The sequence below is a fragment of the Micromys minutus genome (assembly GCF_963924665.1).
Source record: "Micromys minutus genome assembly, chromosome: 14".
Taxonomy (NCBI): domain Eukaryota; kingdom Metazoa; phylum Chordata; class Mammalia; order Rodentia; family Muridae; genus Micromys; species Micromys minutus.
Window position 1 is genome coordinate 22,495,416 of NC_137983.1, and position 27,872 is coordinate 22,523,287.

General features: G+C 42.3%; 1 protein-coding gene across 8 annotated transcripts in view; it reads left to right on the forward strand.

The window, feature by feature from the left end:
• The window catches only part of TENM3 (teneurin transmembrane protein 3), a gene marked incomplete at its 5' end in the record, with an annotated part of 418,659 nt that overhangs the window by 277,305 nt on the left and 113,482 nt on the right, over positions 1-27,872 (forward strand). For all 8 annotated transcript variants that reach the window (XM_080928307.1, XM_080928306.1, XM_080928309.1 and 5 more), the window contains one exon: positions 14,668-14,790. In XM_080928307.1, coding sequence (XP_080784433.1) covers positions 14,668-14,790 — 123 coding nt within the window. The remainder of the gene's footprint in view (positions 1-14,667; positions 14,791-27,872) is intronic.

Here is a 27,872-nt window from a genome sequence, read left to right on the forward strand (position 1 = left end):
TTTTAATATTGGGATGTCTTGACTTGGAAATAACGTTAAATTCAATTCATCTTCAGCTTGTGCTAGTGGTGAGCAGCTTGTCTGTGTTGTCCAGGGTGTTTTCCTTGTTAGGTTATTTGTGTGTGTGTGTGTGTGTGTGTGTGTGTGTGTGTGTGTCCCCGCATGTGTGTGTCTGTATGTGTGTGTCTGTCTCTGTGTCTGTCTCTGTGTCTGTGTGCATGTGTCTCTGTTTCTGTCTGTGTGTGTGTGCACACATGTTTTGTGGACTGTAGCCATATCCCCAAACCATGACAGCTGACACACAATAAAGCAGTGCCACCATGCATACATAATCTGTAAGTGTCACACCACTGGCTTTTTCATGCTATGGAGAGCAGAGTGTTCAGGGAGCACTGCCCACATAGCTGGGGGAGGACTGCCAGCATTCGGGAGGGTAAACACCTGCTGTGTGTGCTGCTAGGACTTCCCAGTAACTTTACTATGAAGTCTCTACCTTCGATTTCAATGCTTCCACCTTAAAATGGAGCAGATGAAATAACGCTAAAATGTTCTTCTGCTACATGTTCATAGTTCCCATATCATCTGTAGATGTCTTTAGGCTGCCCACCCTGTCCTTCTCTGCCGATGAGGTTTCTAAAGCTTCGACTTCCAACTTCCCTGCCTTCAGAGGTGTAGCCAGCCTCCGTCTGCACAGGAGGCTCGTGTTCATCTACACAGCTAGCGACCGTTCTCGAATTCAGCAGGTGATTGGGTTACAGCTGTAGAAGACACACTGTCACAGATTCAGCAGTGATAGATTTAGGCAGTCGTAGCCAGCCACTAGTCAATGCCCTCGTCCAGACTGTAGTGTTCTGGAGGAAGGAGACATCTAAGAATTCATTACAGTGATCATCGCTATTTGAACGTAAGAGGAGAAGAAGCCGGGGAGGGGAGGACTCAATGGCAGAACTCTGTCCTGTGCTGTGCCCTCAAGTCACCCCTCACCAGGCAAGAGAGAGAGAGAGGGGGGGGCGGAGAGAGAGAGAGAGAGAGAGGGAGGGAAGGAGGGAGGGAGGGAGGGAGGGAGGGAGGGAGGGAGGGAGGGAGGGAGAAAAATAAATTGGAGGAGGTGGGAAACAGAGAAGGGGAGGGGAGAGAAGGCAAGGAGGGATTGTGGGAGACTAGCGGAGCATATAGAAGTCATAGCTTATTGAGTCTGAGCTTTAGAGAACGATGTCTGCCGAGACCTGCATTGTGACTTAGGGACAGACCTTACGGTTTACAACATGACCTAAATGTAACTCAGAAAGTCAGTTGTCAAAGACAAATTCTGCAAGCAACTTAGATGAAAGTTATGAGACACATTTTTATTCTTTGTTGGTTTAACTAGAACTTTTGTCACAGTTAACATCTATATGTAGAAAGAGATGTTACTTTAGAAATTTTGGGTAACTGAGCTAAAATTGTCACAACAATTTATAGACTTTTTTGTTTCTTTCTATAACATACATACTTTAAATTTTTTATTTAGGAAGCATGAAAAGCATGTTCAGAGAACGGTTTTTAAAACTGGTAAAGAAAAGCAATTCTGAGTCTTTTTAAAACATTGGTTGTGTGTGTGTGTGTGTGTGTTTGTGTGTGGTATGATGTGCATGCATGATATGATGTGTGTGTTGTGTGATATGCATGTATGGTTTGGTATGTAGGGATGTGTGTGTGTGTGTTGTATTTGTATGATGTGTAGTTTACATGAATGTTGTAATGTGCGTGTATGGGGTAGTATGTGTGTGTATTGTGCGTGTATGGTGTGTGTGTGTGTATGGTGTGTGTGTGTGTGTGTGTGTGCGTGCGTGCGTGCATGTGTGTGTGTGTGCGTGTGTGTGTGTGTGTGTGTGTGTGTGTGTGTGTGTGTGTGTGTGTATTTGGGGTTTTTATATTTCAGAGGCTACACATAGTAAAGGTGGTGTTTTCCATTTGATCACGGAGGTGTCAGCATATGGAATTTCTGCTAGTGGGACAGTACCAAAGCTGGGAAAAGCATCTCTGAGTTCTTCCCGTTGGGCATCTGCTCTGTTGCTCTCAAGCAGGATCTCGGTGTACAGTTCACTCTGAACTGAAGCTTGACTCCTCTGACTCTCAAAGGCTGGAGTTAAAGCCCTCCACTCCAACCCTACACGATACTAAGGAACTATTTAATGATTTAAAATATGCACTCTGGGTCTTCCTCTCCCAGCTACATCTTACACTGGTAATGTATCCATGTTTCCAAAGAAGAAACCATTGTTGCTATACTGTGGCTTTCTTTGCCTGCACCAGCCTGGCTGGCGATGGGGTAGGTCTTCAGCTCTAACACACTGTTGCCCCCAGAACATTTTTCATCCTTCCTGATTCCCAGGAGAAAAGGCTTCCCATCTCTGCCCCTTTCCCACCATGGAGAAAACATGCCCTTAGCATCCACCCAAGATGATTCCTACATACAGCTTTGTTTGCTTTTTACATTCTCCTCTTAGTACCAATGCTGCTGTTCATTTAATTCCACTAAGCGTAATATTAGCAATATTTCCCTTAGATGTTAATTCCATTAGACACAAGCAGTGTTGAACATCTCTTTTAGACATGGCCTGCAAAACGTCTGAGTGAGTCACAATCATTTCTACAGCGACATCACAGTCTTCTCTAAGCAAACAAGTAGGATGTGTGTTTCACATTGTCAGTTTTTCTAACCTCTGCATTGTCATCTGCTGGCTGTGTATTCTGTGCAAGGTGTACCCATAAACCTGATGTCACTCGGGAATTACGAATGAACTTAGGAAATGGGAGGAAGATCTCTATGCTCTGCATAAAAACTAGATCACAGTAAACAGTGGATTTGGTAAATAATGGTATAATGATGCTTTGGGGAAATATGAACAAAATAATCAATGTGCTGTGCAAACCTGCAGGTTCTGGCACAACTTCAGCTGCTGCCGTGGCTCTTCCTCCCCCATGGTCTAACCTAGGCTAGCCAGGAACCTGCCGCATAGCCCAGAGTGCTTTCGGACCCACAGCGACATCCCCCCTTGAACAGCCCGACTGCTGGGATTTCAGTGTGAGCCACCAGCCTCCACCTCGGCATCCTGACTCACAACAACCCAGTGAACCAAAGATGAACACCCACACTTTTTCACAAACGGAAGTGTTAGATGTGGGAAATGAGTCCCGTCCTCACTCTTAGAGCCAGTGGGTCGGCCAGTGGGTCTTTCGGAGAGAGAATGTGTCTGCATAGTCTCGTTTTGATTCTACACCGTAAGCTTTCTCCTGCTCAGATCTAAGAATGTGAAGGCTGTTCATGGACAGGGCAATGGACACTGAATGACCAAGGGGTCGCCTCCCGTCTGAATTCCTGTTCTGTGCTCCCTTGTGAGGGAGGTCTCAGGGGACGTTGGGGTTTCCTGTGATGGCCGTCTGACACGTCTTTCACGGAGGTTAACCTTGTGGACATGCATTTCTGCTTGGCTTTATTAATGTTGTCTCTCATTCATTCCTTTCACCCTCTGTGTTTCTTCCTGTTTATATTAAGAGTTGTGGTTAGCATCGTGGAATCAAATTCCCTCTTCAGGTCAGTGCACTGAAACATTCGCAGGTCATTTCAAAGCAAAAACAATGAGATACATATATGTGAGTGTTGTGTGAGTGTGTGTGTGTGTGTGTGTGTGTGTGTGTGTGTGTGTGTGTGTGTATGTATGTATGTATGTGTGTGTGTGTGTGTGAAATAGCCGCTGCTAAAATAAAACAGTACTGTAGAAAGCTTCCAATCATATCAGAGAGGCAATAGGCACTCTTCTTATAATGTCTGGGGATCACTACTCCAGGAAATAGATAAGTTGCAGGTTTTTGCTTTCAGGTCCTTCGAGCTGGACCAATGGGTCTCGACCCCTTTGGGGTCCACATACAGTGGTCACTAAGACAATTTGCATATTGGATATCTACATTACAATTTATAACAGCCAAATTAGCAAAGAAAATTATGTCATGCTTGGGGGGGTCCCCACAACATGAGGAACTGCAGCTTGAGAACCACTGCCCCTGATCTTTAGATCTTGTTAACTACATCCAGTTCCAGTTGTAACAAGCTCAATGCACGGAGCGACTGAGCCTCTGTGAGTTGCACTGCGTCTGTAAATCGAACCCGACCGTATTATTTCATCCATCTGAGATAATCATAACTCCCATCTTTATTTTCTATTTCCAGAGGAGAGGTATTTTTAGATGCTTTTAGCTTCTTCAGAGAACTTCTTTCCCCCGTCTCAGAAAGGAGTCACACATAGAGGAGAGACGCTTAGGGTGGGAAAGCGGGCCGTTTATTTTTAGACGAGGAGATTGAGACCACCAAGTGCAGAAGGGAGCTGCCACTGGAAACAAAGCTCCCGGAGCCAGAAGCTGCAGCTCCCTCACGGCTTTGTTTTGAAAACCATCCACAGGAGCGCTACAAGTAATCACTAAAGAATAGTTTAAATATGTTAATAGTTAGGCGGGAGTGTTTCCCTGGGTGAGGGTCCCAGGGGAGCCTGGGGTCGCTGTCTTCCTATGACATTCCCTCCACTCCTCCATAAGGCCTAAGATGACAGTCAGGGGAGAAGAGGTGAATGTCTGTCACAGCTGCCCCTGCGTGCAAGGTGCTGATGTCACAGTAGACTCCTTTCAGACGGTGGAACTTGATGAGGAAAAGCTCAGACTTTTTGTTGTATGCATGAAGAACATGAGCTGCCTGTGTCTAGACCCCAGAATTGTCACTGAAGGTGTTTCCAATTTCCATTCGGAACTATCTGCATATACATATGTGCCAAAAGGCACACAAATGCGTGCACACACACGTACACACATGCACAAGCACACACACACACACACACACACACACACACACACACGCTCGCACACACATGCTCACAAATCATTCTCCAGAAAGGCAGGCACACTTTGTACTAGAAATGCATTGTGACAAAGGGCTGCTTTGGTAGATTTTGTCGTAATTTAATATACCAACATTCCTCCTAAGAATCTTCATATTTTAATAGCTTGATCTTTTATTAATGGCAAATCATCTTAACATTTCAATGTTTTCTCTTTTTGGGGGTTGTGTTTCTATGTTCTGTGACTTTTACTTTTGTGTTTATGCATGTGTATCGGGAACCCATCCCTTCTACCATCTTTATGAAAATTCAGATGAAGTCAAGGGGAAAGCGCATGCTTAGTGAAGTCATTAGCATGCATAAACATTTGATGTGTAGTTCTGAAAGAGGCTGTGAAGAAGGCAGTCCCATGAAGAAGAAGCCAATAGTGCTACAAGATGCCCAGTTACGAGCTGGAGCCATGGGGCTTCACGGCCAGCTGCTAATAACTCCCTAAGGAATCCTCTGCCACCTTCACTGATTGCAGCAAATGCGGCCTTTTGGCAGGCAGGGAATAGTACACAAACCCCATCAATGATTTTATTCTGGATCTTGAATGCTCTTGTGAAATGACCATATTCTTTAACATTGACAACAGTCCCTTCTAGATCCTCTGGTCTGATAAGGCCGAGTTCCTTTGGTTGGGTTGAGTGCATTAGAAAGGCATTCTTTCTGTTAAGCAGGAGAAGGAAGGTTTCTTTCAACCAGTTGGCCCCAAACTAGAAAAACCTAGCAACAGTAGGAAAATAGGTCTGCCTTAGACATCTTGACTTCATTCTCTCTGTGACCAAAAGAGCAGCTTGGGTTTCCTCAGCCTCTATCTTGGCTGTCAGTGGGCGGTGGGAAGGACCACTTCCTAGGTGATACCTGTAGGAATTTTGTACTCTACATCTATGGAGCGAGAAAAGAAAAAAAAAATCACTCTCAGTAGTAGAATTTTTAAATCTCATCATACATAAAAGAATGTAAATCAAATGCAGCAGAAACAAACATACGAGTTAAATTTATTTATGTCCCATTAAGCCATGTTGAAAGCCATTTATTTATGACCCATGACCAAAAAAATGAGGGGAAAAAAATATAAAATTTTGGCAGCTGTTTCTTTACCTTTTCTTTCTTCCTCCCCCTCCCTCCATCTGCCCATTCATAAAGCCTGTGATTATATAATGTTATCTTAAATTCTCAGGGGAACGTGCCACATCAAACATTGGTGCTTTTGCATACGAAAGCCATCGTGTGGTTGATAAAGAGAATAATCTTTTGTCACGGCGACAACTGGAAAACGTATGGATGTAGACTCGTGTGAGAAATACTGATTTCAAAAGAACCGTATTTGGGTCAGCATGGTATGCTGAACTAATATTAGCTTTAAAAGTTAATAACAAATAGTAATGAATTCAAATGCCAAAATATTGCCTAACACATTCTGTCAACATGCACATAAACACAGCAGGAAATCCAAACAAAAGCTAATTTATGGGAAACGGTGTCCTCCTAATGATGCTGTCAACCATGGGGGTCCACATTATAAACTACAGTCTTTACATGAGAGGGTTCGTTTTACATAGAAACCTTGGTTGCTTTCTGGAAGTATGTATCAAGTATAATCATGGCCCTATTTAAGAGTATTTTTCTTATCTTTTTCCCTGTAAAACCTTGTCATTTCACATGTACATCACGTCTAGTGAGATATTCACGAAGTTAAAAGAAAGAGATGAAAACAAGATATACCAGGTTAAAGTCATATCATACTTTGAACTCTGCAGGGTAGTTTTTTGAAATAAAAATAGATGAGCAAAAATGTGTTCTAGTATGTGAATAATTTTATTGATACCCAGATGTGGAAAAGTTTTTTTTATTCCCCCAAAGATTCCTAAATATATTGACACATCATAGAAGGTAAATCTAAAAGCCACCTAGAGACCAACTCATCCAGACCTTGTGGATTTTGTCTAAATAAGATGTAATCCCAGCTGGGATGCATCATATCGATGGTACCAGACTGGAGGCCAGGACTCAGGTGCCTTGTAATAGAAACAAAAGCTATCCAAGGCGATCTGTATTGCAGCAGCCCCTGTAAGTGTAAAAAGATCAGCTCTGGGTTTTATTTTTCCTGCAGCTTCTATTGCCGGGTCTGCAGTGCATCTTCCTCCCACAGATTATTTGTGGGAAGACTTTCTCTGATGGACGAGAGATAAAGGGACAAGAAAGGGAAACGAGGCCTTTGCTCGCTTCGGTGAACATTCAAGATTTGGGAGACTAAAGCAGACCAAATCGCAGATATTCAGCATGACATTTTTGAAGTCAGTTTTTCTCGCCAGACCCCAGTTCCTGTGTTACCTTGTGCCTCTTGTCTTTGTGAGATGGCTGCTCCTGTAATATTAAACATCGTTTAGGCCATAATGACAGGCCTGCTAAGAGCCTTGCTCGGTGTTGCCAGCCTTCAGAGTGCACTCCTCGGGCTTCAGGTTGCTGATGGCAAGGGGCGCCTGCCTCTGTGTTCCCTTCACAACATCCTCTGTCATTTGCTCCAAGGTTCTGGCAGACTGCTGGACTCTGTCACCAGCTGTCACCAGCCGCTCTTCCCAGCCACCCTTGGCAGGATCCGAGGACTCAGACAGCCAGGAGAAATAATAGGAGCTGTGGTAACAACTTCAGTGGCATGGTCCCCAGAGACAAGATCAAATTTGGCACCTTTCCTCTCAACAGGAATCTAAAAATGGCACTGAATTTGCTACTTGGTGGTATGTAATTTTATTTAATTACACATTTTTGGTTTCAAGTGTTCGACACGCTTGTTGCTAAGTGTCAAATGAACTTACGCTGGTGAAAACACAGGCAATTCCCCCCTTTGATAAGGAGGAGGTAATGCTAGCGATAAAGCCCTGCGTTTCTTCATTTCCATCCACCTTGAAAAAGCTGAGAGATTGCATGCAGTAACTTCTCTCACTGGAATACTCTTCAGATCTGGAAGAAAATCCCTTCATAAAATTTTACTGATGGATCTTTTCTAACACACTGTCCCATTTATTTCAACTCACGGGTTCCCCCCCGCCCCCTTTAACTTGTACTAAAAAAAAAAAAAGAAAAAAAGAAAGAAAAACCACCAGGGGGAAAACCTAAGAGGTTATAGAGAGAATGCTTTTCAAATACATAAGCAATTTGTTTTCATTTTCAGCATCATAAAAATTGGTTACAAACCAAGGATAAAATAGCCAGCCTAAAAAGAGACATTCTAGGGCTGGCGAGAGGACTGGGCAAGTAGAGGTGCTTGCTGCTTCAGCCTAGAAACATCTGTTCAATTCCTGGGACCCACGTGAAAGGGGAAGAAGAGGAACAACCCTACAGAGTTGTCCTCTGATCTCCACACATGAGCCATGGTGGATGTGTGTATACATATACACACAGTAATAATAATAATAATAATAATAATAATAATAATAATAAACTTGTAAAGATACAGTTTGGAGTAGGCTACTTAGATTTATCATAGGTTTTGATGGTCATTCTTGGCTTAAACACCATGTAAGCCACTCAGAGTTGACATTATTATAATTTTTTATCACTCACTTGAACATTAATTTCTGTTTTGTGAGGAAAACTGGCAGATGTTGCAATTTAATTGCATCGCAGGGGAATCGTCTAAGACAGGGACCCTCACGTGGTAATCCCAGCCATAAAACTCATTTTGCTACTATTTCAGAACCCTAATTTTGCTGCAGTTATGTTAATATAAATATCTGTGTTTTCTGATTGTCTCAGATAACTATGAAAAGATTATTTGATATCCCCCCCCCAAGAGTCTTGACCCACAGGTTGAGAACCACTGATCTGAAAACTCTATGGCCTCCTGCTCGGAGAAAGAGGGTATACTAGATGCTCCTTCTGGCTGTCCAGAGCAACGTGGAGTACCCCGGGTACTCTACACCTCATTTTTTTAGTCGTTTGAAGAGGCCTGTGTTTCTGAATGGAATTGTTTCCTAAGAACTCATACATAGAACACGGAGCTCACAGATCTGCCAGGCTGTCTGGAAGGCCAGCAAACGCTTGGGGACCCTCTGTCTCCAACCCACGGCACTGAGATTGCAAATGCAGGCCACCAACCCCAGGCTCCAGACACAGGTCCTCATTCCTGTGTGGCCTTAACAGCCGAGCCATCTCCCAGCCCGGGGTTTGCATTTTGATGACGAATCATGATATCTAACAGTTATGAAATATTACCACAAGTCTACAGCCATTATCGTTATTTGATTTTACAATAAATGTATAAGATAGTCATCATTTCTGCTCCGTGGACAAGAAAACTGAGAATTTCGGAAATGAGATAAGAGCTCAGAACCCAGTTAACTAACAGAGCTGTGATTCAAACTTGTGTTGACCCCACTGCCACACCTGAACTGATTGGCGGAGAATGACAGCCCAGGAAGCCAAATGATAGCAGGGGTTCCTAGGGATGCCAGATGTAAAACCTAAAGTTAGAAGTGAAATAGTTTAGAAAGACTATTATTATTATCATTATTATTATCATTATTATTATTATTATTATTATCATTATTATTATTATTAGCAGCAGCAGCAGCAGCAGCAGTAGCACAAATCCCAAAGTCATCTGTCCAAATGGAATTACAAGTTGAAGGTATAAGCACAAAGATCAAGATCAGGTCTGGCGTGTGTTCACCCTTTCGGCGTACATGAGACAAACAGTTGAATAAGTCAGGAGGGAGGAGTAAATGACCTCCAAATTCCACAGTTCCAAACAGCATCCATTTATCTCAAGTTGCTGCCTGTTGTAAAGTCTGGTTTCAGTGTAGCAGTATGCCCATACCTCAAGCCCTTTCAGATTGTAGTCAGACTGTAGGCTGGAGTTGACATCTCATTTGAATGCATACTCGAGGAGGGTACCTCCAACTTGCTCCTGGGGGTCATGAGGGTCCCATCTCACCACATGGGCTCTTCTTGGAGGGACTGTCTGATACCCAATGTGACAGCTGCTTTTCCCTATGGCAAGCGATGCAAGGGAGAGATCTCAACAACGAAAATAGAAGCTAACGTCTTTTAGAAGCTCGGATGAGAAAAGACATTCCATGTTGCCTGCCTTATGCTTCCCATTATAAGCAAGTTACTAAATCAAGCCTGCATTCAAAGGGAGGGACATGCGTAAGGGCTTGCATGAATTCCAAGAGACAGGGATTATTTTGATCGACCTCAGAAGTACCCCAGTGCAGTTGACTCCCACGCTGGCTTACGTTTGCTTAAGTCCGCTTGGTGTGTAATGAGCGGGTGCGTTCCAGGACCCATGCCAACAGCGCTCTTCGGTATGCTTCTATGATCCCTACGTGGAGAGGCAGCAAATGACATAGGTGACTCTTGACGCTTCGTTCAGGAAGTAATACGTCTGACTACGACCACATTTTATGGTTGAAAAGTTACAAGGCTTTAGGGGACGAGAGGAGAGATATTGTACTGTATAGTAGCCTGCTTACACACTCACACACGAATTCCTGAGGGTCCCTGAGGAGAAACCCTCAAAGTGCTTAAAAACAAACAAACAAACAAAAACAATGCAGGTGAACTACCAGAGGAGGCTAAGGCAGTGAGGATGGGGGGCTGGCGTTGACAGATACCACTGACGTGTAAAGAAGGTGAGGATACTCAAAAGTAATCCAAGAGATCTCATAACCACTGAAAGGGGTCTTATTACATATACCCCCTGGGGCTGACAAATCAAGCATGAGACCCAGAGTTCAGATTCCCAAGGGTCAACACAAAGGCTGGACAGGTGTGCATATCACTAGCTTATCAACCTTGGAGGCAGAGGGCGGAGCCTCGGGGCAACCTGGTTGGCTTGACAGACTAGCCAGCCATCAGCTCCCAAACTACAGAGCAGTCTGGGAGGCTGAGGGCTGACAGTCACTAACACAGTACATGAAGTTGCTTGACTGTATCGTTTCCTTCCTGACACCTGGGATTTGCAGTGCACAGAACCCATCCCACTGCCCTCCCCATGACAAGGTCACTTCCGCTCTGTTCCTCTGTCCTCCCTGTGACGGGGTCACTTCCATACTGTTCTCTCTGTGTGTGCCTTTATTCTAGTTGTCTCTTAGGCTCTGACAGGCTGTCGCTGGGGTCTCGAAGGTAATGGCACTCCCAGGGAAGGTTTGGAAATCAGGCTCGTGGTGACCATGGGTTCAGATCTGTTTTCCAGTTCGGGATTGAAGAGTTGAGCCCGCTCATCTTTATTTGCAGATGTATTTAATTAGGCTAATTTTCCCTCTGCTTGTCTGCCAACAGACCCATGGCATTTTATTACGCCACTCTTTTGTAATTTGGGAGACAATTTCGACTCAGTTTGTTGCCTGTCCCTCTCTTTTTTTCCCCATTAACTCTACATAAAAATCCGTGTGTACCTTGGGGTGTAAATAAGCATCATGACTCACTCCAAACACGGCAGTTTTAAAGTAGGTAATATCCTAAGGCCGGGAGATAGTTAGCCGAACATGACATTGGATGTGGTGCTATACTTCAGCATTTTAAGTAGATAAATCCCATCTTACTGATATTGCTGAAGTGATTGAGTGTGTGTGTGTGTGTGTGTGTGTGTGTGTGTGTGTGTGTATGTGTGTGTGTGTGCATGCGTGCGTGCGATAAAGCTCTTACCCATCTGGCAAATAAGACAGCTCTCCTAACACAGACATCCTTTCCCTTTTTAACATTTGCTATCTGTGTACAATCCCATAGATGATCTCTACCCTTCAAAGTCTACCAATACCAATAATATGTTCAAATCTATCATTCAAGAACATGTAATATAAAACATGACAATAATGATATTTATTTCTTGTGGAACGTTGGCTCTTCTGGAATACAGGTAATGGGTTTTATTCCAAGAAAGCCGCTGGAGACTTACAAACATCAGACAGTGAGCCTCACTCAGTCTGTGATTCCTATTAAACCTCCTGCCCCAGCTTAGCAGCAAGAGCACTGGAGAGTCTGTTCCTGACTTGTGATTCAAGAGTAACAACAGACTGTAGCCCAGTGACCATGTCAAATGTTGTGAAAAGGGAACTCACTCCATATTGCTGGACCAAGAAAAGACCCAAAAATCAAGCTGTGTTGTCTACTGGACGTGTCTTAGGCTTTGTACCCTTGTAAAGTTGAAAACTCGGAAAGCAAACCATTCAGAGCCAGAGACCGTCTGTATTGATCGTTGCCATGGTAGAGTACACCTGTCAACCCTTTGCCGTCTGCAGAACCGGCTCCCATTATTTTCTCCCGAAATTGCTGAAGTATGTAAAACCTTGAAGAGTGTGTGAAGCGATAAATGTTTAGAAAGCTCCTGACATTTTGCTGCTCACACACTATGTAATTTAATGCAAAATGACATATGAAGATGTACCCCCTTGTAAGATGATGACTTAGAAATTCAAGAATTCCAAAGCCTATAACTTAATCCGTGAAGATCAGGGTTTAAACAGGAGCTCTGGAAGACCATACTTTAAACAAGGAGTATGCATATATACATCTATAACAGATATACAGTGTAGACATCACTCTGTGTTAAATAGAGCTTTTACTGACATGGTGCATTTATGGCAGATGTTCTTAACAGGACAACTTCCTGAAATTATTAACATCCCATCTATCATATATAATAACAATAGACTTTCATGCAGCTGCTTTTCCTGTATTATCCTGATGGCGTTGTTCATTAATTTAATAATATGCAGACGCTTTGTATTTATTAATTTAAGGTTTGTTTTAAATGTACTTTTTCAGAAGCTACCATCTTACCTACAAAAGTATTTTCTTAGATTTGAGTTTTTCAGAAGCTAGAAGTCTTGCTCGTTTTGATTTAACATTATTATTGATATGTAAAAAGTATCCTTAGTCCAAAACTTTACCCAAACCTATGGCAGACAGCACATGGGTTCCAGAGGATCCACAAATATACATAATTTTAAAATAAAAAACTCTTAAAGCTAAAGACATCAACACAGTCTGGATAGTCTTCTCCCAGAGGTCCATGTCTGCCATCTTGAATGATGAGGTGGATTTTCGGTGAGGTGGCAGCTTTGTGTCGTTGAACAGGATGCTTATTGAAGGCACCACGGTCAGGTTAGGCTTTCATAACCTGAAATCTAGAGTACACAAATAAAGTACTTACAGAAGAAAATATGCCTGCTGAATGCTAACTATAATTCTCAAATTCTGTCAAATTTTAACATTCATTAAATAAGTTAAATTTACTTAAATTTTTAAGTAAACATGATATAAATCATTAATTTCTCAAAGACTAAATACTAGACTGAGGATTGAACCTAAGTCTAAGTACATCCAAAACCCTGGTAATTTTTGCATGTGGTTGGTGGGTTGGTTGGTTGGATTGGTTGGTGGGTTAGTTGGTTGGTGGGTTGGTTGGTTGGTTGGTTGGTTGGTTGGTTGGTTGGTTGATTAGTGGGTTGGTTGGTGGGTTGGTTGGTTTGGTTTTTGAACAACACTACTTGGATATGCAGTAACAGTTCTCTGTTTGTGTCAGTTATCACACTAGCTTTAAGATGCTTTCTGGAAACACCAGTTTTTTTCCAGATCACATGTAAATTCCATTCTATATAATGATAAAAATATCAAAACAAAATTCTCTTTCATAATACACTAACATGGCAGACATTGGGATTCCCTGTGAGTATGCAGCCTTCCTGAGGCAATCATTTCTAAACTATCTCCTTGTAGTGGAGGTCACTGTCTAGTCATTATTTATAGTTAAAATGCTAGTGACATATAAATATTTTACACAAATTGATAAAAAACATTAAAATTTAATATATGGAAGTTGCATACTTGCATTCATATCATATGTTTCTCAAGTTATCTTTTCTAAATATTTTAAACAAGGAATTGATAAAAATTTAATAACTGTATGTGAGTTATAATTTTATAAAATTATTATCATTCCTACTTCAAAAACTGAGATTTATTTGATAGGTGCATGTTGTTGGATTGAATCACATGCTATGCATTTAAATGTAGCACACACCTGTAATCTCAGCATGTAGAAGGCAGAGGCAGGTTGATCTCTGAGAGTTCAAAGATTGTCTGTTCCATGTAGAGAGTTCCAAAACAGGGCTATGGAGAGAGAATGGGGGGGCAGAGGGAGGGAAGGGGGAGGGATTGGATGAGGGAGGAAAGAAGGGCAAGAGGGAGGGAGGGAGAGAGGGAGGGAGGGGGAGAGAGAGAGAGAGAGAGAGAGAGAGAGAGAGAGAGAGAGAGAGAGAGAGACCTGACTGTCCCATCTGGTATCCACTTCCTCTGTGAAACAAGACTTTGCTGTTTAGCACAATGCAGTGGGGGAAATTTATGGTCACAAAGAACATGGTGCAATCGTAACAGCGTGATAAATCTTTAACCAACCTGTTTTCAAGAAGAGTTGGTGAATGCTGCCGCAGATGATTCCCCAGCTCTCCTCAGAAGGGGAACACAGACAAGCCAGAATAAATAAGTGTCCCATGCTGAAGTCCTTCCTGGTACCAATTAACCAAGCGACACTCAGTCGGTACTGAAGCGCTGTCATTGGGCAGGGCACTGCTGTGTAGATTGCATGTGTTGGAGGAATTCTGTTTATAATTTGTATTGCACAACTATTCCTGTTGTTTCCTAAGATGGAAATGTGAACTTTACATACGAGTCTTGTTAGACACATAAGCACTTGCCTTTGGAGTCTGGAGTGGCAGGCCTCTAAATGACTTGTATGCTTTACCCCCAGCAATGCATCTCTTTGGCCTCAACTGGCACTTACAGCAGACCGAAAATGACACATTCGAGAATGGAAAAGTGAATTCTGACACCATGCCAACCAACACTGTCTCGTTACCTTCTGGCGACAATGGTAAGAGAACGAATCGTGGAGCCCGTGGTTTGTCTCCTTAACATCGGTGTCCATAAACTTGGCTTTCACCGTGCTTGCATTCAGCTTATGTGAGAAAGAAGAAAGGTTTGGAGGTGGTAGATATCATCTGCTCATGAATATTTTTATTAACACGTTTATCACAGGACGGCTACAGTTGTCTGCCTTTGGTGGCTGACGGTTTGACTCTTCTGCTGGTCCCGGGTTTTGTTTTCGGGGGGAACAACTAGAATACAGTTCAGAATGTCATGTCTCGTGGTACCTTGGGAATGTTACCTTTTCTTAATTGGACTTGCGCATGGAGTAGGGGTAGCATACTAATCTTATTAGAAAAGCTTTTAAATATAAACCACATTAAAGGATTATAACTTATTGACCTTTTCCCCCAGTTGCCCTTCCTCCAAACCTTTTAAGAGTTTGCACTTTGAGGTAATAGACAATTTCCAATCAATTGTCTCTGGCTGAAAATGGAATTTATGTGGCTAGAGAATGCTCTATTTCATTCTTCCAATATAAACCCCCCTCAAAATGGACACGGGCATACAGATATCTGTGTGGGGCATAGTTTCAGGTTATTTATGGGTTCGCAGGCACACACCTCAGCATCGGCTTCCTCTGCTGCTTTGAAGAACACACTGTTCAGTTATGTCTCAAAGCAACCTCCCAGACGTGGTTGTCTTCTGTGGTGCGATGAGTTATTTGCTCTAAGGGGTTTCCTTTGCTCTTCTTCCTCTTTCCCTCCCGGGGTATGAGAGCTCTGCTTTCCCACAACTGATTTGCATCTTGCTAGCCTCAACTCTTTTCAGGGAGAGAACAAAGCCAGCGCCTCTTTTTGATGCTCTCTCCTTTACGGGGTGGGCTGAAGATTTGAACACGTTCTCGGTTTTTAACCTTTCATCATTTACCTTGACAATGCTACTCTCTGACAGTGGTTCTCAGCTCGTGGGTCCACGACCCCTTTGCGGATCGAGGGACCCTTTTACCGGGGCTGCCTAAGATGTCTGCATATTGGCATTTACACTACGATTCATGGTGGGAGTACAGGTATGAAAAAGCAGCCATAACTTTATGGTTGAGGGTCGTTACAACATGGGGCAACTGTGTTAAAGGGCTGAGGGATCAAAAAGGTTGCGATCCTCTGTTCTGTCCACAGCAAATCTCTTCCACCTTCAGAAGACTAAGGAATTTTAGACCTTAGATTTTTCACAATTCTAGTAAATTCTCCCCCATATAGAACCTTTCATCCAATGAACTATAATCTGCACAGAGCATCACTGCAGAGTGGGAACCATGGCAGAGAAGAAATATACCTCATGTTTCATAGAAGTAATGCTTTAATTAGCATGACCTCTATGTGTTTTTATGCATTGGCACCGTGTGTAAACGTATCAGGAAACTACATAGGGATTAAGATCTATTTGTTAGTGTTGAGTGAAATTGAGGCTATTTTTTAGTGGATGATCAGCACAAAGTTTGCCAAATAGAACGTATTAGTTACACCAGGGATTATTTTTACAAATGGCAAATCATAATTCTAAAGAATTTCATTTTTGTGATGGACATTTTGTTTATTGGTAGCATCCAAACCTGTTGTCATTCAAATGAAAACACTGTAGCTAATTAGTGTCACTGAACTCAAAATGCGGGGTTCTGAGAAAGCTGAGGGTGCAAAGATGCTCACTCTGGCTAGTCAGGGCTGCTGACATTCTTTTCCAGGGAATATTAACTCACATCAGCATCTCTCAGTGCACACAAGCACTTGTTCAAATCCAAGTTCCTTCACCTATTTATTTTGGTATAGTGGGCAAAGTGACTCATGGTTCAAATTTGCAAGGAACTTTAGAAGAACCCTAGAATAGACTATCTGAGGTCCTCTCAACTCAGAACATTTAAAGCACACCACAGGAATACAGTTTCTCTATAGTTAGCTCCCTACAAGATCTTCTGAAGGCAGCTACTTATCCTGGGGGCTATAATTGCAATGAGAAATACATGTTCACCAAACCTGCACAGCCTTGCCCATGGACATCATCTCTAAATGAAAGTCATAAATTAATACTTGTCTTTCCATCGAGAAATACACTCCGGTACTCTCTGTTCTGTTTCATCATAACCCCCCCCCCCAATAAATGCTACTAAGAAAATAATGTCATAGTTAATGGACAGCTAGAGTTTCAAAAATGACTCCTCTCATCGAACAGATTGTTAATGTGTGCCACTGAAGTAACTGTGTAGAAATTTATCCACAGTAACTTTTTCATTGTTATATAAAGAAATCTTTCCCAAAGTGGATTGTCACAGACTTCCCTTTCTTGATTCACTTGTGAACACCAGAGAACTGACTTCCCAGCCTGGCAACAGAACCATAGGGTTTATGAAAGTTTCAGGTTGGGAGTAGGAGACGCTGTGTCTTAGCGCAGACTTTGTTGAAAATGTGACCTATACACTTCACTTGTCTATTTTACAGCAGGTAAAGTCTCAAGTCCCCGTATTGTAAAGATGCGGTTCTGTTTTTCAAGTAGTGATTCTTGGTATTTAATTCTTCGGTGGGCTGGAACGAGACTATTTGTAAGAATGGGGAACCTGTAATCTTCTTCTTGTAATAAAGATATGGAAGGGGGGAGAAGAAAGGGAGGAAAAGAAACAGGACATCTATGGTAAATTTGCAATGTCCGTGACCCGTCTGTTACCCACCAACTTAGATTTGCGAACCGTCCCGACAAGCAGATCACACAATCTCTTTGACCACAACCTTGGAGAACGCCTTGAAGTCTGGCACCGAATTCACAAGGAGAATTGACTGTGCTAAGCACAATTAGGAAATTACTTCCACTTTTGAAACTCAATGCTCTTCACCTCTGTGGTCCCATTTCGCTCTTATCTCATAAGCCCAGGTCAAGAAACAGTTGCTGTGCTCATGGCTCTGTTACCATTCTGCACCAAGGCTCCTCAGAGGAAGTGACATCTGAAAGGAGAATCTGGGTGGCACTGGTGCTGTAACTTATGACTCCTAATGCTTTTCTTTGGACAGAAACAGTAGGGATGGTAGAGCAGAGGTGTGGGATATCTTGCAGCACTAACAGAAATGGATAAAGAGGAAAGTAGGCAAGATTAGAGTTTGGGTCTCAAATAGCTACTTCTAGAAACTAAAATTACTCCCCGGACCAACAGACTCATTTAGCTTAATGTACTAGAAAGAATTACACAGGGCTACAGTCGGATGTGAGCTCCTTCACGTGCTTACTTTATAACCAGTTAGTTAACCTTCCGAGCCTTGATTTCTTCACAGGTAAAGAGGGATTAATAATACTTACTTCTTGGCTTCCCAACCTCAGCAGCTTGGCTCCCCGCACTATAGCTGCCTGCTGGTGTGCTAGCCTCCGTATTTCCCATCAGTGATTTCAAATCTCTCTCTTCTACCCCACACTCCGCCTTGCAATCTACTAAACAGAAAAATAGAAACCTTCATATATGCTCTTGGTTACCTATAAGCAAATCTCTGCTCTCATACACGCATTGCCTACATTTCTCATTGTTGGAACGAAATACCAAACAAAGGCAACTTAAAGAAGGGGGTGTGCTGTCTCACAGTCTGACGGGACAGTCCATCAGGGTGAGAAAGTTGTGGCGTAAGAAGTGAGAGGCCACCGATCTAATTGCATCCATAGAAAGCAGACAGAAATGGATGCTTGGCTTACCTCCTTTTTTATTCAACCCGGGACCTCAGCCCATGGTACGGTATCGTCCATATTTAAGGGAGTTAGTCCCACTTCAGTTAACCCAGGCTAGAAGCTCGGTTGCAGACACTCCCAGAGATCTGCCTCCTAGGTAATTCTAGACCCTGTTCTTTTGACAGTCAATATAAACCACCAGACTGCATGTTGGTGGGTCGTTCCTTCCACTGTTTTCCACAACATTCAAAGGTGTTTGTTCTTTAACATTCATGATCCTAAATTTTTTCTCCACTTTGAGGATGGAGAGGTGGCGCAGGGGTTCGGTGCCTGTGTTGCTCTTTCAGAAGTCCCAAGTTTCATTCCAAGGACCCATATTGGGCAGCTCACAACCAGTTGTAACTCTTATCTCCAGGGGAAATGATGCTCTGACCTCAGAAGGCAACTGAATTTATGCTCGCCTATGCACACACAAACTCCAAACACATACATGTAATTTGAAAGTAAAAACAAAAATAAATCTTTAAAAAAAAATTATCCCCAGTATGCTGATAGGATCCAGCCAGCATATAAACATTCTATTGTTTCTTATTGTTCATGAAAAGTAAAACTCGCTGGCCTCCTCCTTCTCCTCCATCTACAGTCCTACTAGGCTCTTTCCTTAAAGCGGGTTTCCAGGAATACCATGTAGACTGTAAATCTATCTGACCTATGTGTCTATGACAGTCTCCTCTCTGCACTGTTCCTTTGACATGGCCGGCCTCTGTCACCACCACACACCCACCACAACACATGATTTGCAGGTCATGCAGCTGCTACCAATTGCACCAGTGAGTCCTTTGTGATTTTTCATCTATGGGCTCGCTCCTTACTTTTAAAAATCTTACCTGAAATACTCACCTCCATGACTGGTTACCACCAGAGTGACCAGGCCTTTGCTCCGTTCTTAGTAGCAATATCTGCTTATCTAGAGCATCCCCTTTCACCTGGTCACTAAACATGATGATTTCGTAGGACCCCTAGTCTGTCATAATTTAATTACACTTGGCCTTGTGTGTTCTTGTCTTTAGTTATCTTCAGTGTAACTTGGAATCTGTCAGTACGTGCACCCTACACTTCATGCCTTCGCCCCAGACATCAACTATATAAAACCGATTGGTACTTCTCTGGACTGTTTTTCACCCGAGTGTCTTCTCAGCCTCGCAAATTCCAGTTGTCAAAAACTGAGCGCATCAACTACTTTGTCTTCCTAGTACTGCATAGGAAACCATCCCAAAGTTCACTAGTTTAGGGAAAGCAATTTTCATCCCTTGCAATTCTGTCAGATGTCCAGGCTGTTCGTACATTTTTGGCTAGGACTTCTCATCCAATCACCTCCAGATGTCTGAGGCTACCCGAAGGTTCCGTTAAGCTGGAAGTCCAAAGCTGCTCACTCAGCTGGCTAGCAGCTGATGTTAGATATTACATATGCTTAGCTATGCTCTGTCTGTGGGGAGGAACATCTGAACACAGCCCTCCCGTGTGCTTTCAGTTTCGCAGAATCCAGTAGCTGGCTCTAAGGGAGAATATCCCAAGAGGGCTCATTCCCATTGACCCACAGAGAAGCTCGGGGCTACTTTGGACTTAGTATCATTCTCTGGCACATCAGAAAGTCAAGTGCTGTAAGTGGGAGATGCTAGCCAGGATGTATGAGACCCTGGTTCAATCCTCACCACCAAAAAGTGTTTTAACTGACGTCATTCTGACTTCACAGTCAGGGGAGTTAAGCTTTCTTTTCTTTTAAAGGAACTTTGAACTTTGTTTGAAACACATTTTTTTTCTTTAAGATAAGCAAGAATTAAATTTCCCATCTCTTTTTTTATGTTAAGAAACTTAGATTTTTAATTTGGTTTCTTTTTCTTAACAGTGTTGTGTTTCAATATATCTTAATTAAACTATATCTACATTGTTTTCTCGGTCCTTCCCTCCAGCCCCTCCCATGTTTGCCCCTGCTCCCTCTCATGTTTGCCCCTGCTCCCTCCCATGTTTGCCCCTGCTCCCTCTCAAATTCATGGTCTCTTTTTCTTTGATTATTATTGTTTTACACACACACACACATATATACATATTGCATATCTATCTATGTATCTATCGATCATCTATCTATCTATGTATCTATCATCTATCTACCTATCTGTCATCTATCTATCTATCTTCCTATCTATCTCCTTGTAAGTCCATTTTGTTGTTTGTGTACATAATTTCAGGACTGGCCACTTTGTATGAGATATGCAGTTAAAACTCTCTTTCCTGGAAGAAGCTAATTCTTCCCCCTTCTCTACGATTAGGAGTTGCCCAAAGGTCTTTGTCTACAGGTACGACCCTTGACATTTCTCCCCTTTCGTGTCAGAGTGGCTACTGATATTTCCATTGTCCCTTGTTGTTCATGGAGCCATTTTCAGAAGATACAGACTCCTGGCTGTCCTCTGGCACTTACACCCCCTCTTCTGAGATGTTTCCTGAGAATTAGGTACAGAAGTATTGAAGATGTGCCTGTTGGTGCTGGGTTCACCACAGTCCACTTGCGTTGTGTACAATTGCTGTTTTCCTGTAGAATACACATAAGTGTATGCATAAACATATACTGTTTACATATATATATTTATGTATTCAATGGTATTCCACTTGGACTGACAATGCTCCCCAAAACAGCCATAGGCTATCTAACAAACCCCTAGTCTCAAAAATGACTAACCTCCATTTGAGTTTTTGATCAGTGTAATCCAAGTGATTCCTGAATAAAAATACAGGCTATTGCTACCCCTCTTGATTGCCTCGAAGTCACTGGATGCTTAGGACAAAGGTCTCTGGTTATTTGGCAATAGCTAACCAAGAAGCATCCATCTGCTGATCCAGTTTCCATTCTACCAGAAAGAACTATGCAAGCTGCCAAAGGAGGAAGACATTGGACCTGTTCAGCCATGGTGCCAATGAACCACAACTCTGACCAGCAAGGTCGGATGTCCTAAAAGTGCAATAGTAGCTCTCATACCATGGTGACAACCAACAAACCAACAGTTGTTGTAACTGGACTCAAAGCCCACTCAAAAGGAGGGAAACCATGCCTGCTAATAGAAACCTAGCCCACTAGAACCTACTCCTGTCCCTTTGTTTGATCAGCATAATTACTCTCCTGTACTCTAAGTCCTATACCCCCTCAACAAGGGAGCATCTTTTCACAGTGAATGGAGACATTTCAGAAACCTTACCTTCTTGATTATGTATACAGGGTTTCTTAGTCAGGGTTTCTATTCCAGCACAAGCTTCATGAACAAGAAGCAAGTTGGGGAGAAAGGGGTTTATTCAGCTTACACTTCCGCATTGCTGCTCATCACCAAAGGAAGTCAGGACTAAAACCCAAGCAGGTCAGGAAGCAGGAGCTGATACGGAGGCCATGGAGGGATGTTACTTACTGGCTTGCTTCCCCTGGCTTGCTCAGCCTGCTTTCTTATAGAACCCAAGAGTACCAGACCATGGATGGCACCACCCACAATGGGCTGGGCCCTCCCTCCTTGATCACTAGCTGAGAAAATGCCTTACAGCTGGATCTCATGGAGGCATTTCCTCAACAGAGGCTCCTTTCTCTGTGATAGCTCCAGCTTGTGTCAAGTTGACACAAAACCAGCTAGTACCCAGGGAGATATACGCTGTAGAAAAGCATGTGAGCTGGAGACTGTGGCTATCTTTGGACAATAAAGTTGTTATACCTTCTTTCCATTTTTGCCTCTTGTTTGAGGATTTCTTATTAACAGGAAATAACTTATAGTTCCTCTGTTGAGAAATACCGTGGGAATCAGGTATGAATCCTGTTTTCTCATGTCTCCTGTTGAGCCCAGTTGCAAGCCCAGGCCACTCTAGCTGGTGAATTCTATCGCTTTCTACCTGGACCCCAGCAGCTTCTGTTTCTCTAGTCTTGCTCATCAGTTCTTCAGACACAGACACATCATGTGACCCCCTTCAGTCACCTAGGTTCTATCTGCATGCCTCCAGACGACTTACAGTTTCTCTGCAGTCTGGCTACTCACTCTATTCTAAAAAGTCTACGCTTTCTGCAGCCAAACCCACCCGGCTTCCTATTCAACCTTTGATGGTTAATATCTAGATTCATCCGTATTACATCTGGGACAGTTTTTCTAGTTTCCTTTGGTCTACACTTTCTTGTCAACTAGAAGTAACTCAAGTTTTTCTGATGAAATGGTTTTGAGTAGTACTATAAATGATGTGTAATTTACAGTACATTGTTGAGAAATATAAATGTGTTTGCTATTACTATGCCTTCTTTGCTAAAGTGTAAGGTAAAGATTATCACTCTCCGGCTACTCTCAGAAGCTATCACTACTATAGTCACTGGCCTCACGTAGCTCTTTGCCCTAGTGACGGACCAAACTACTCTACACATTGTGTGTGTTGATAAATAAATGAAAATAGTATGAAAAGTAGTTAAAGAGCCAAGGCAATATTTTGTCTAAAGCATATACAGTGCAAGTATCAGTGAGGAAAGGTAATTCAGATGTGTTCTGTCACTTGCTGACCTTTAAGCAAAGTGCCCTGCCTGACTTCTCGTTTCTTTATGGAGTGCTAGTTTGCTTTAAATCTGATAATAGTATAAGAAATTAGTCTGTGACCCATGTCACTAATCATTGGTTTACATTATTTTCTTTAATCCAATTATGTATTTGTAATTTACAGCAAAATACTTTGGAAGCATAGATCCAGAAATTAATATCAATCTTATCTTATTGAGTCTTAATAGAAATTTCTTAATTATTTATATTTTGGTTTCTTAGAGGATTGGATTTATGAAAAGAATCTTATTCTTATTTTTCCTTTAAATGCTCAGTGCTTGTATACTTTCAAGCATATATTATAGGTATGTATGTACTAACCAAGGCACTGAAGTACATAGCAGTGTGGGGGAGGGGAGACACCTCAGACTTTCCAGAAGCCCCTGGATTGTTAGGCAAGGCAGAAATCAAGCAAAGAATCACGCTGCATTAGAAAGTTTCAGTATGAAAAAGAGGTGACCCACGGTGGGACTCCACGTTTTATCTGAATCTGTTAGAGTCAATGAGATGAACACTGAAATTCGGTGCACACAAATCTAAGATAATCCAGGACTAGGTGAAAAGCCGTAAGTGCCGGTCAGTGTGTGAGTTGCCGTCCATCCGACATACAGCTGAAGTAGAAAGCTCCACGTAGCTTCTGCTGGTAGGGTTTGTCATTGGACGTCATGCTTTCTCCACTGGCTTCTTTGATTCTATCCTGTCTCCTCACTTTGAGGGTGGGTCTATATTAATCCTCTCTGGAAACATCCTCAGCAGGTGTGCCAGGAGTCTCTCTCACAGGATAATATAAGCCCGAGCAGGTTGGCAATGATAAATCACCACAGTTGTAGTAACCATGGCAAGTGGTTCCTCCATTAAAAGTCAAAGAAGCAAACACAAGCTCCCCTTGTTTGAGTAGGAACCCGGAAGGCTGTGTGTGTAAATACACACATGTTTGGCTCTCCTGTTTCAACGACAGATGCACTTAAAAATGTATGTGAGTGCCCATATGAGACAGCGTCGGAGAACTGGATTTTGCAGCACATTACTGACTGCCTATGCATTGACCAGATGAGACTAACAGGGCCACAGTAGCATTGAGCTTTATTCGGTATCGTTTATAGGATTAGTGTGGTTGTGACGTATAATATTCCTTTATTGCAAGCTGTGTTGATTTTCTCTGTTAAAGTAGTGCAAAGCAGCTCCGTTTGTTCTCTGCAGATGGTAATGTGATGCTCTGTACCCACATGTTGTCATGGCATTCCGTCCTGTAGAGATAGGCATGCTCTCTCGGAGATCGTCAAAGTCTAGATGTGAGTGGAACTTGCATTAGGACATAGAATTGAAGTGTGGGCTAGTGCCTGTATATAGATACCCACCTTTCACCCTATCATTTTAATTATTTGTGCCTCTGTGACACCTAGAATGGATATTATCATTTGCCCCTTTTAGTTGTAGTTAGACTTTGATATTTGGACTTTCTTTTCCACCTTTTTTTTTTTTTTACTTGAATTACTGTAGTCAAATTTTCTCACATCCTTTATAGAAGGCAAATGTGTGATGTGTGTGAGGTCCTGCAACTTTGAATGATTTTTGAATAAAATCACAGAATAGTTTTTAATAGTATACCAAACTCCAACATGGTTTTAAATACTTTGATTCGTCCCAATTGGTAAATTTATCTATGAGATGTTCTTCAGATATCAAAGTACTTTTTAAAGACTTTCTTTAAATATACCATTCTGGTGATGTGGCAAGAAACAATACCTTTGCATACATGGTCTATGTCAGTGTTCCCACGCTGACAGCTATACTTTAAGACATTAAGACTGTTGATAAAAGAACTCACACTTAGCAGGTAAAAAGACAGCCAGTAACTCCCTCATTCAGGAACAACTGAACATACTGAGAAATTCTTCAACATGGTGTCCTGCTGTGTGTGAACACTTGGGCCACCTCAATCTCACTATAGAGACTCTCACTGGTTTGATTTGTAACCCATGAAGTTTGGGTTTATGTAACTTTAAGGTCCTCTGTTCCCTGAGCCTGCATGTCCTCAGTTTACTCTTATTTTCCTCTTAGAAACAACCTTGTATTTCCTGTGCACACCACCTTGTATTTACTGTGCACACCACCTTGTATTTCCTATGATGATTCCCAGTTCGTGCTCTGGGTGTTGGCTCATGATCTTAGTGAGGGGCACAAGAGAGTCCTAAGACTGACCTTCCTTTTATTTCCTCTGAAACCATAGTTCTCTGAAATTCAGGATAAGATAAAAGAGTTCTTTGTCCAAGCTTGTCTCTAAGAAACCCAAGAGCTTCAGAGGAGGGCTCTGTGCAAGAATTTACAAGTTTATCAAATAGTACCTGTCATTTGCGACTTCCCAGGATGTTTACAATTTCAAATGAACATTTGAAAAACACTACCAGAAGTAGTAACATACTTATCTTGGACAAACTAAAGAGGTGCCATGACTTAAAAAGCAACAGAGTGGGTTTACAAAGGCCCTTTATAAACCTAAAACTCACCCTGATATTCAAAGAAGTGGTTTAGGAAAAATCAACCATCTAGTTGGCTACTCATATGCCAAAAAAAAATCAGTAATGTTCTTCCAGCTCCACACTGCTGATTTTCATCAAGAGAATTGTTCTACATTTCCCTGTTAGAAAAGCCACATCTTAAGGTTTCAATAAAACATAGCAAAATAACCTGAAGCAAGTGGAAGGCAGCAGGTACTTAGAGACAAGACTCCTACCTCATGGGATAATCCAGAAAGATAAAAGACCTTCGAACTTTATTGTACTTTATAACCCCCTTTTAAAAACTATACACATTTCACTTACATTTAATTTCCAAAGATCATGAGATGGGTTCTGTTTTAAATCTTTTCTTTCCATATGACTTTGTAGTTACAGTTATTACTTGAACACATTCAGCTACATATGACCTAGTTGTTTTATAAATACTCCCACTGGGTGATTAGCATAAAAGGAATGGTTAGTGGAAGGAATAAAGTTAGATGACAGGACTGGTTGATGAATATGTATCTTACATATTCATGTGCGAACAGTGAAGAATAAAGCAACGTTCAGAATTGATTCTAGTACTCATTTTCCTTCTCATAAAAATACAAATACTCGAGATCTTGCTACAGAAATCACGGGCTGAGAATTGGGGGGTAGAGAGACTCATAGTGTGAATCTGTTGGATTCTTTTGGAATTGTTTTGTTGCTGTTGCTGTTGCTGTTGTTGTTGTTGCTGTTGTTGTTGTTGCTGTTGTTGTTGTTGCTGCTGCTACTGTTGCTGTTGATTTTGTTTTTGGATGGCAGCAGTCATCTTCCGATATGTTTACTGTAAGTGAAGGCCCCACACAATGAAACATCTCCCTGAAAGCCAATAAGCAGTGCCCTTCTTGGTAAAAGATTCGTTACACAGATTTTAGAATCAATTCTTTTCTAATACTGCATACCACCCCAACAAAGACTTTAGGAGGGCTCAGCAAGACAGTTTTAATTGTGTCTGCACTACTTTGGCTGGACCACATTAGCTCAATGTGGTGTACCCACAATGCAGTGAGAAAGTGAACCATTGTGTACTTTACTTCGCCTTTGTTATTATATTTTTAAATGCTTTCATCTCATTGTGCGCTTTAAACATATCCGTTTCATTATTTCATTTAATTCACCGGGAATATCTCCTCTGTAATTTAACTGACAGAGCTGGTATTCATTAAGATCAAATTTACTCTGTCAGAAAAAGAAATTGATGTGTTTTCCAGCTCAGATAGTTAAATCTGGATTTTGTCATAACCTCTACATTCTGAATTCCTGCTCTATGTGGAGGCAGAACTTTACCATAAGCTTTACGATTGGACAAATAAGGCATCACTTGTGTTTTACATTTATTGCCTTTCCTGTGTGTCAGTCTAAAGCCAAAAAGCATTCTTGGATGGTGACTGAGAATTAGCACCCTCCCTTGTTGGTATATCTAATGTCAAAAGTGCCAGTAGCCCACAGCACTCTATTTCGAATCTCGCTTTACCCTTGACGGAGGAACCTAGAAAAGTGAGCCAGCAAGGCTTCCCTTGGGTTTATTGTGTCTTGAGCAAAGAAGAAACAAAATACCTGAAGTTTGCCTTTGTTCAACATAAGGAAGCTTTATACCGTAATATATAGCTGTGCACAAGGTGTTAGGAATGTGAGACACACTGCTGTAGGAAGTTATGCACAGGAAGGTTGTTGAAGTTCTAGAAGTCAGTTGTCTAACTGTGACCCCTTTCCTTGCTGTTTAGTCTAAATGGTGTTCTCATGGTAGAGCAATAAACAGAAAACCCGTGACTGTCAACGTGTGACAAGTCCTCCACTCTGCAGGTTGCCATGGAAACGACACAAGGGAGTCCTCTGCTCACCTCTACTTATAGTCAGTCCTCCGTCTTCGTGGATGGAGGAGCTGACCTTGGCAGAGTTCAGTCCCCAGGACTGTCCCTCCCAATTCCGATGACAATCACAAAGCCAAGGTTGTCTGTCTGTGCATCTGTCCACTCACCCACACACTGAGGTCCCCATGCACCCTCTTTTAGTTTGACTCATTTGCCAGCCTGACTTACGGGATGCAGGAAAACACATTTACGAGCCTGTTGCAAAGGCCCTCGCAGGACACAATGGAGGGACTCATAGGTCAAGGGGAGGGACGAGGCACAGTCACCTCTTAGAGTCCCTGGGTGCTCAGCTATCGTGAAGCCCTCTGGTCCCGTCATTTTGGATTATTATGAAGGTCCCATAACATAGACACAACCAATTAAACCGTGGCC